The sequence below is a fragment of the Mobula birostris genome, chromosome 24 (assembly GCF_030028105.1).
Source record: "Mobula birostris isolate sMobBir1 chromosome 24, sMobBir1.hap1, whole genome shotgun sequence".
Lineage (NCBI taxonomy): Eukaryota > Metazoa > Chordata > Chondrichthyes > Myliobatiformes > Myliobatidae > Mobula > Mobula birostris.
Window position 1 is genome coordinate 17,723,599 of NC_092393.1, and position 9,942 is coordinate 17,733,540.

At 39.1% G+C, this 9,942-nt stretch overlaps 1 protein-coding gene across 1 annotated transcript; it reads right to left on the reverse strand.

Annotated features, from left to right (window-relative positions):
- Window positions 1–2,102: 2,102 nt before the first annotated feature.
- On the reverse strand, window positions 2,103–8,686 carry LOC140187065 (S-modulin-like). Its single transcript, XM_072241989.1, has 3 exons — window positions 8,306–8,686; window positions 3,425–3,536; window positions 2,103–2,248 (listed from the first exon to the last, which is right to left on the reverse strand). Exons 1-3 carry the CDS (start codon window positions 8,684–8,686, stop codon window positions 2,139–2,141), a joined length of 603 nt encoding a protein of 200 aa, XP_072098090.1. The 3' UTR covers window positions 2,103–2,138.
- Between the last annotated feature and the right edge of the window lie 1,256 nt (window positions 8,687–9,942).

Here is a 9,942-nt window from a genome sequence, read left to right on the forward strand (position 1 = left end):
GTCTACACAGATGCTGCCTGACCTGCTGAGAATTTCCAGCATTTACTGTACATGTAACTGAAACACACCTTGAGTTTCCAGGTTGGCATTCTTCGCATTCTTTACATTCTGCTTGGCAACAGTTTTCTTTGTAAATGTCTAATGGCAATAGATGACTGGCAATGCCATATAGAGACTGCTCACAACATTCCATTCAGTGCATTGGCAGAAATGGTGCATTCTTGTCATTCTTGCCCATATAAGCTACATGAAAGCAGAATGCAAATATTGTGCATTACACTACATCGGAAAGAGTCATTGTGACTCCTTAGCAGAATGGTAAGGGCAAGATGTTAAAATGTCTGCCTGCAGTGCTTATATAAAGAAGTAGCAGATGGAATACAGTGTGGGGAAGTGTTTGGTCACGTACTTGGGCAGAAGAAATGAAAGTGTTTTCTAAATGGTGTTTCCCCCCTTTTCTAAATGGAGTGAAAATACAAAAAAACTGAGGCACAAATATACTTGGGAGTCCTTGTGCAGGATCCTTTAAAGGTTAATTTGCAGGTTGAGTCTGTGGTGAGAAAGGTAAATGTGATGTTAGCGTTCATTTCAAGAGGACTAAAACATAAAAGTAAGGATGTAATATTGAGACTTTATAAAGCACTGGTGAGGCCTCACTTGGAGTGTTGTGAGCAATTTTATCTTAGAAAGAATGTGCTGAAACTGGTGATGGTTCAAAGGAGGTTCACGAAAATTAATCCAAGATTGCACAGATTGGCATATGAAGAGCGTTTGATGGCTGTGGACCTGTATTCACTGGAATTCAGAAGAATGAGGGGGTGACCTAATTGTAACCTAGTGAATGGTGAAAGGCCTTGATAGAGTGGATACGGAGAAGATGTTTCCTATGGTGGGAGGGTCTAAGACCGGAGGCTACAGCTTCAGAATAGGGTGGCATCCTTTCAGAATGGAGAAGAGGAGTAATTTCTTTAGCCTGACAGGGATGAATCTGTGATATTTGTTGCCACACACAGCTGTGGAGGACAAGTCTTCATGTACATTTAAGGCAGAGGTGGATAGATTCTCGGCTGGTCAGGGCATGAGTGGATATGGGGGCGGGGGGGGTGGATGCAGAGGCAGGATATTAGGACTGAGAGGAAAAATGGATCAGCCATGATGAAATGGCAGAGCAAACTCAATGGGCCAAATAGCCTATATTTCATGGTCTTGTGGTCTTATATCACACTTGCTTTAGCTGAATTAACAGGAGCCTTGAGGCTTCCTGTTGCAAACAGACAGGCAGAGAGAAGCCTGAAGACTAAAAAGATGGAATAACTCAGACCGCCATGTAAATTTAACTGAAAATGTCACTGTCTCAGAGTTGGCAGTGAAAGCTGCGTTGTGGCCAAAAGGTTTCTGGGTAAGTTTGACTTATTTTTCAGCATTTCCTTGTGGGCCACTACTTGACCCTTCTCTGCAGTTGAGCAAAGATATTTTCATTGGAGTCTTCACCTGAGTATTAAACATCTCTTCAAAAACAAACTTGATCTGGGTAAATTAAGTAAAGAAAAATAATCCGAACTTTTATCAGGATTGTTATTGAATCAATCTTGAGAGAACAGATGCAAATCCAAGTCAGATCTCAACTTTTCATATTGCAGCTTGTGTTGACTATTTGTGAGCGTCACCTGATGTTTGCAAATATACTTTTTGTATTTAACTTCACAGCCATTTAAATAATCACTTCACATAATTCCAGAAACATGCCCATATATCGAGTTAGATTGCATTCTTCCCAAATTCAGAAAAGGAAAGAATGAAAAAGAAAATCTGTGTAATTTTTTTAAAGCTTTTCTATAATTAAAGGTAATTTATTTAGGACACGAGTATCCATTAAAGTTATTACTGACCTCTCAGTAAATGACCTTGAGGATTAGAAGCTTTAACTGTCACTCCAGATTAAGAGAATCTTGATTACATTTACTGTGGGTGTAAATCCTTTGTAAAATAAATAGGCAAATTCAAGTAAAAATGTACAGTGATATTTTTATTCATATTTAATTGTACAGCTCTTGCACTAATTCATACAGAAACATGCAATTTGTAAACAATCTTGGACTAGTCTTTGGATATACTTTATCCCCAGGGCAATATTAAAGCTAGTTTCCTTTTAGCTTTTCTTTGATTTTCTTGGGTTCTAGCTGTATCAATCGAAGAATTTCCTTGTTTTCCAGTGTGCCCTGAATAAATTCACCCTCTGATAATTTACCTGTGGAAAAAGAACATTTAATTAATGTGTTATATTTGTAAGAAATTTTCACTTCAACACAAACCACACAATATTAGAAACAACTTTCATATTTTGGTTGTCTTGCAACATGGCTGGTGAAACATGCTCACCTGCATGAAAACATGAAGCTTCTTAATTGGCTGGATCTTTTTATGTAAACATAGATATTATATTCAATAGGAAATATAAAGAGTGTTGGAAATATACTCAGCCTCTGAAAAGGGGAGCTATTTCAATTTCTTGGAAAAGAACTACAATTTTAACTTTCATTTACCTTCACAGATAGACCTGCTGTGCATTCCTTCTGCATTCTATTCTCTTTGAAACAATCTGATTCGAATTGGCACATGGCAGTTTAAAGCTGCAAGCATTAATTCTGACAATCCTGTTAATGTATGAGTAATATTAACACAATAATTGTACCAGCAATGGCCATTTAAGGATTATTGATCATAGGTGGTTCTCTGTAATATTCAGGAGTTTGACAGCTTCCCTGTGTCGACGTGTGTCCCAAATACAATTTACTAAAACTATACTTTTAGTCCTTATGGACTCCCTCAGGATAAATTGAGAGAATGTATGAGGAAACCACAGAGACTTTACTATCTATCCTGATTGTCAAATTGCTGTCAATTCTTTTTTAACACAGGTGGGGGAGTCTGAGACCAGAAGACACATCCTCAGTATAGAGGGGTTTCCTTTTAGAACGGAGATGAAGAGAAATTTCTTTAGCCAGAGAGTGGTGAATCTGTGGAATTCATTTCCAGAGGCAGCTGTGGAGGCCAAGTCACTGGGTATATTTAAGGCAGAGGTTGGTAGATTCTTGATTAGTCAAGGCATGAAGGGATACTGGGAGAAGGCAGGAGATTGGGGCTGAGAGGAAAATTAGATCAGCCATGATGAAATGGCGGAACAGACTCAATGGACCAAATGGCTTAATTCTGCTCCTATATCTTATGGTGTTATGGTCTAATATCCAGATCACCCAGGCCATTAAAGGCATTGCAATTTTAAAAAATCAATATCTATTTTTATATGTACAGAACTATCACAAATTTAAAACCCATATTGCTCATAATGTCAGTTTAAAATGTATCGAGACTGATCTGCATATTGGTCTATCTTTTAATCCCTTTACCATATCTGTGTGCTTACCATTTTCTTTCTTGCCAAAGTAGTCCCAGATTTTGTCAGTTCTCTTCTCTGGTGTGTTCTCATCCTCCGGCAGGTCTTTTTGATCGTCATCATTTATCATTTTAAATATTGCCTGTTTGGAGTAAAGAATGGATTTCACTAAACCAGTCAGACCACATGATATTTCTTCACAGGATGCAGCCAGCTGTAGCTATCTTTTCATTAACGCACAGAAGCCCTGACTGCAATGTGGCACGGTAAGTGGAGCTGCTATCTCACAGCACCAGAGACCCAGGTTCAATCCTGGCATTAGGTGGTGTCTGCATGGCGTTTGCACATACCCCCAGAGACTGTACGGGTTTCTCCTAGGAGCTTTGATATCCTTCAGCCTTCCACATCTGCGTGGGTTGAGTTAAACTGTCCCCACTAATTGAGGAGCACTATAACTTCTCCCCAATTTGTGGGTGAGTGGCAAATTATGACAGAGGTTGATAAGAATCAAAAGTTGAAGAGAATGTGGGAAGAATCAAACATAATAATAGAGGGTCAGTATAAAATGAGTAGTTGATGATTAGAATACACTCTATGGGCTGAAAGGCCTGCTTGCATGCTCTATCACTCTACAACTATGAGAAACCTATTTGCTTCTTTAATTAATACAGCTAAAAATAAGTCAAATCATTTCCTTTTCAGTAAGTAATTGACGGAAAACGAGAATTCATTCGATATCTGCATAATCTCTTGTGTTTATCATATTTTTTTCTCTCTTCCTCTCCTTAAATAACTGTATGGTTACAAACCACTCAAGAGTCAATTCCTGGTCTGTACATGCCACTGACTTATACAACCAGAAAGATCATGACCTCAGACCTCGCTAAGTTTCCCAGCAGAGGTCATTAAGAAATGATCAAGACTAATTCCTGTTTATATTCTCCGTGCTCCCATTCCAAAGCCAATGGCAAAACGTACCTGAAAAACAATCCTCACTGAATACTTTTACCAATAGAAAAGGTGAAGTCTTCAGTTCAAGTCATGTTTGACAAAAGATTTCCTTGAGAAAGGCACTGTAGTTTGAATTAAAAGCTGCAACCAAAAGGGCTGTGAATGCTAAAAAAAAACTGCATTTCTAGAAGCTAGGTGTTTAACTAACACTCTTGACTAAGTGTTATAAAGTAATTAGGAATTAACAGGCCATGCAGAGAAGAGACAGATATAGTCATTGGGATAAATAATTTGACACAGTATTGCCAAACAACCTGTCGTGTGCTGAACGATTCCATGCTCTCTGTTTATTGGTGGCAATTTGTATGGCTACTTGATAATCTATCTGCAACCTACAATATTCAAACCTTTTCATGTTCATTAGTGCCAATGGTGAAAAGCATTGGCGGGATCTCAGGCACAATCTGCAAGGACCCCAGAGAGGTTTCCATGGACCATCTCCACCAAGACATCTAGAGGCATATTACAGAAACAGTGCAGGTCTCCACTGACTTCTCAGCTCAATATGGAGTACCGCCTCTACCTGTCCTCCAGTGGAGGCGAGTGCGAGGAACCTACGCACACTGTTCCAAGAAAATTGTGCCTTATCTGCACTGGAGTGGGGAACCTTAGGTTTCAGACTTAGAACCTCTAGACAAGGGTTGACAAATTAATATTTAGGTTTGAAACTGTATGCTAAGTACAGAATTTTCAGCAAGGCATGTCTTGTTAATGCTACAGATATTTAGCACCTGTTTTCACTGCAGGACAATCTCCTTCTTATACTACCCCACATGTATTTTATACACCACTTTTCATAATTGCAGAATATCAAAAAGCAAGTTGTAAGCACAAAGCAACAATGACAACACCCTTTTGTTATTCTTAGTCAAAGGTGCTACAACTCCAAAGCAGCATTGTGTACCCCAAACCAAAAAGATGATACACTTGGTCATAGAGGAAGCTTTTAAGGAAGGAATTTAAAAAGGAAAAGTGTTTTAGGAAAGTAATTTCTCAAGGTTAGAGACTTGATAGCTGAAGCCACAGGCATGAATGGTGAAAGAATTAAAATCCAGGATTGTTTAAGATGAACACACACAAGATGCTAAAGGAACTCAGCAAATTAGGCAGCCTATGGAGGGAAATGCACTGTCAATGTTTCAGGTTTTATAGATTTTGCAGAATCTCTTGTGTGTATATAGTTAAGAGTCCAACCTTGGAGAATTATCTTTGCCTTCCCCTCCAGCATTAGAGAACTATAAATCTGGAGGAGAGTGCAAAGATGAGAAGGTGTGATGTTTTGGCATGATTTGAAAACAAGGTAGTAATTTGAGAATCAAGGTCCTGCTTTTATTGGCAAAAAAATTTAGATCAGAAAACATGGGGCTGATGGATTAACAGATGTTGGTGGGAGTTGGGACAGAGGCAAGCAGACTTTTAGATGAGTTTTAAATGACTGCAGATTTGCAGAAGAAAGAATCTCAGAGACTAGTCATGAGTAGGTTGAAAAAGGCAAGCCTACTAATAAGATATGTATGAAGATCTTAGTGGGCGATGAGCTGAGGACCTGGAATGTCACAAAGCTGAGAATAGATGTTGATGGGGATGTACGGATTTGTAGTTGAAAGCTCATCATAGGATTAAAAATATTTTCATCATAGGATTAAAAATAACATCAAGCTGGCAATACACCTGATGCAATTTCAGAAAGAGGCCTGTCACAAGGGTGGAATTGAGGCTAGGGCTAGTGTTTTTGGTTGTCAGACTCAAGTAATTCTAATATTACCTTACAACATAGAAGGAAGCCATTCAACACATCGAAGCTATGCCAGCACTTGGATCCGATCAATTCCATTCCCTGCATATATCCCTGAAATTTATTCTCACCAAATCCCCCTTCTAATCTTCTTCCCATCCTCTACACTTGGGAGTATTTTACAATAGTCAGTTAACCCACTCACCTGTAGATCTTTAGAATGTGAGAGCAAACTGGAGCAACCAGGATCAACTTATGTAGGCACGAGGAAGGAAAAGGAAATTGCCTTTCAAACTCACGAGAGAGCATAGGCCATCAACTTTTTGCTGTTGACGTTTCTGTAGCAGGCAATTTCTTTTTTACAAGGTCGAGTTGCTAGCTCGACGCTCAACCCAGTATGGATGGAGAGCGTGCCTGGGGAGCCGGCTGGATTCGAGCTTGGGAGCCTTTGCTCCGAAGTCCGGTGCTGATGCCACTACGCCACCAGCCAGCCAATGTAGGCACGAGGCGTACATACAAACTTCACAAAGCCAGATGTGGAGATCAGGATCGGGCCCAGCTGGAGCTGGGAAATTGTGCCATACATGGAATATATGGTCAATAATAATTCCATGGGAGTTTCCAAAGTAAACCTTATGAATAAAAATGATGCCATTGGAGGAGAGTCTCTGACCACAGCTAAGAACGGAATCAATTGTACCATCTTCCAATGCCTTATCAACAGTCAGCTAGCCTGATGGTAAAACATTGGAGGGTAATGGAGCAATTGATAATATCCCAGGCTAAAGGAGATTGAGAAGGAGAAACTGTCTCATTGGATGCTACTTTGAATTCGACAAAAGTACACTTCCTTTGGTGTAAATCTGGTTGCAGAGATTCCTAGATGTTTCAAAGAAAATTTGGAAGTCCGTAACACATTCAAGGAATTTTGAGAGGAAAGTGAGTTTTAGATGGAGCAGTAATTTAGAAAGACAGATCTGGGACAGGGAAGGAATATGTGGGAACTTTAAGGAATGATTTTGGGCAGTATGGTGATAAATTAGTTTTAATATGTAGTCTTCATTGTAATATATGTAAAGCCTATTGCAATAATCCTCTGCATTTCTGTTAATCTAATAAGGAAAGGAGAGTTTACTGCCCTTTAATCTGTTTAGAGTTATTGCTCCAGTATAAAATACACCTTGAATTCACATCAATAACACTGTATATAGAACTGTGCAAAGGTCTTAGGCACATATATAAAACTAAGATGCCTAAAACTTTTGTAAAGTACGATAAATTATACGCATCTCTTTTTTTACAAAAAAAAAATTACCTGAACAAAGAATATGCACTCAGTGAGCACTTTAGTAGGTACACCTGTACACCTGCTCATTAACGCAAATACAGTACCGTGCAAAAGTCTTAGGCGCCCAAGCTGTATACATATGTATGCCTTAGACTTTTACACAGTACTGTATTTCTATTATAACTTTTGTAATTCTGAACTGTATTTAGTTAGTTCTTTAAAACTTAATATTTACTAGCATTGCAATAAAAGTACATTAATTCCAGTTCAAAGATATTGAAAACACATTACTTAGTTTGGATATACATATTAATGAAAGAGAATAGTTATGATGTTTTTTACCTTTTATACATAACTGAACAACAAAAACAGTTTACGAGGCCCTAATTCTTCCTGTAATTGAGATAACATTTCTCCCATGTCCTGCCCTTCAATCATTTGCTTAGTATGGCACCTTGCTGAGAATTTACATAACAGGGACAGCTTTTCAAAAGCAAAGTGCCTTTAGATGACTGGGGCATCTGTTAAGCTGCAATATGAATAAAAACACCCTTTCACTGTCTTTTAAAGTAATGGCTATTGCCATAAAATGGTAGAAGCCATATTGTTTTCCGAGGGGAAAGGCCCTAGATTGTCTGAGAGGAAACTTACTTTAAAGCGGGATAAATATAAAGAGAATCACATCAACCTTCCCATTCCCAGTAACTGGTTATAAAGCAGGGATAACTGAATTGGCTGCCTGCAAAAGGTTCTCAAAAGAGGAAAAGTAACAACTGAAGGAAAATAGATGGAAGAAAAAGACCAAAATGGAAAATGAGTATCAATATTTTCTAGCAGTTTGTATAAACAGAATCATGCAATTTAAAAATCAGTGTACCTTGACAATTTCTAAGATCTCCTGCTTGTTGATTGTGCCATTGCCATCCACGTCATAAAGGGAGAAGGCCCATTCAAGCTTCTGAGAGGTTTTTCCAGAGGAGGTGAGGTGAAGGGCAATGATGTATTCTTTAAAATCCAAAGTCCCATCAGCGTTGCTGTCAAAGCTTCTGAAAACATGCTGAGCATATTCTTTCGGATCTGCATCTGGGAAGAAGCCTGAGTAGATTTGCAGAAATTGTGGCATAGTGATCTTACCATTTGGACATTCCTTCAAAAAGGATTGATACCATTCACAGAGTTCCCCCTCTGAGTACTTGGTGTTGAGTTTGAGATCTTCCAAGATATCTTTGGAGAGGGCACTGCTTTTGGTGTTTCCCATTTCCAGTTCCGGAGGCAAGAAGCAGGAAGGGCAACAAAGGACTACTCCTGACTGAATACTGCACAGTCTGGCACCAGATGCATATTTATCTGAGTAGATTAAAAGTTCATGGTTTAGAGGGATTAGCCTTTATCTCCTTAAGGTTGACATTCACACAGACAGCAGAATTCCTATAAACAAAGAAAACTAATTAACTAATGGAAGTAGCTGTAACTTAAGGCATAAATTCCTAAAAATATTAACAAATCACATCTCCCCTACTGCAGTGTTTTATTCCCTACAGTGTCGTTTAACATCAGAAGTACTTTTGGTCATTTCTCACATCTGAATTTACCAAGGATTGGACAAATATTATCATTTGTTCTCAGGATGAGAATGATATTGGTGTCTAAATTTGTCGCCAATAGAGCTGGTGCTCTAATCCCTGGAATAGCTAAAATCTTTGTGGTGAAAATGCCTCTGCATTGAACCAAAGGAGGACCTTAACATGACAATGACATTTGGCACTGGGGTGGGGAACGTGAAATGAGAGACAGGAGAGGAAATTAAACTGGAAATGGACATTGGAAACAGAATAAGCAAAATAAATGGGCTGTAGAAACAAAGGGAAGTAGCAAAGAGGATCAGAGTGTGGGGAAATGTAAGATTAAACATAATGGAGTACTGTCGTAAAAAAGCAGGATCCATCATCAAGGACTCCCACCATCCAGGCCATGCTCTCTTCTCTCTGATGCCATCAGGAAGAATGTACAGGAGCCTTAGGTCACATCCCACTAGATTCAGGAACAGTTATTACCCTTCAATTATCAGGCTCCTAAACCAGAGTGGCTAACTTCACTCACCCAAACACTGAACTGATTCCACTTTTCCACTGTCACAATTGATTGGTCCTATACTCTCATGTCTTATCCTCTTGCTCTTCATATACTTGTGGAATGCCTTGGGGTTTTCCTTAATCCTGCTCACCAAGGCCTTCTCATGGCGCCTTCTGGCTCTCCTAATTTCATTCTTAACCTCCTTCCTGCTAGCCTTATAATTTTCTAGATCTCTTTCATTACCTAGACTTTTGAACCTTTCATAAGCTTTTCTTTTCTTCTTGAGTAGATTTTCAACAGCCTTTGTACACCATGGCTCCTGTACCCTACTATCCTTTCTCTGTCTCACTGGAATGTACCTATGCAGAATGCCACGCAAATATCCCCTGAACACTTGCCACATTTCTGCCCCCAATTTCCCTGAGAACACCTGCTCCCAAT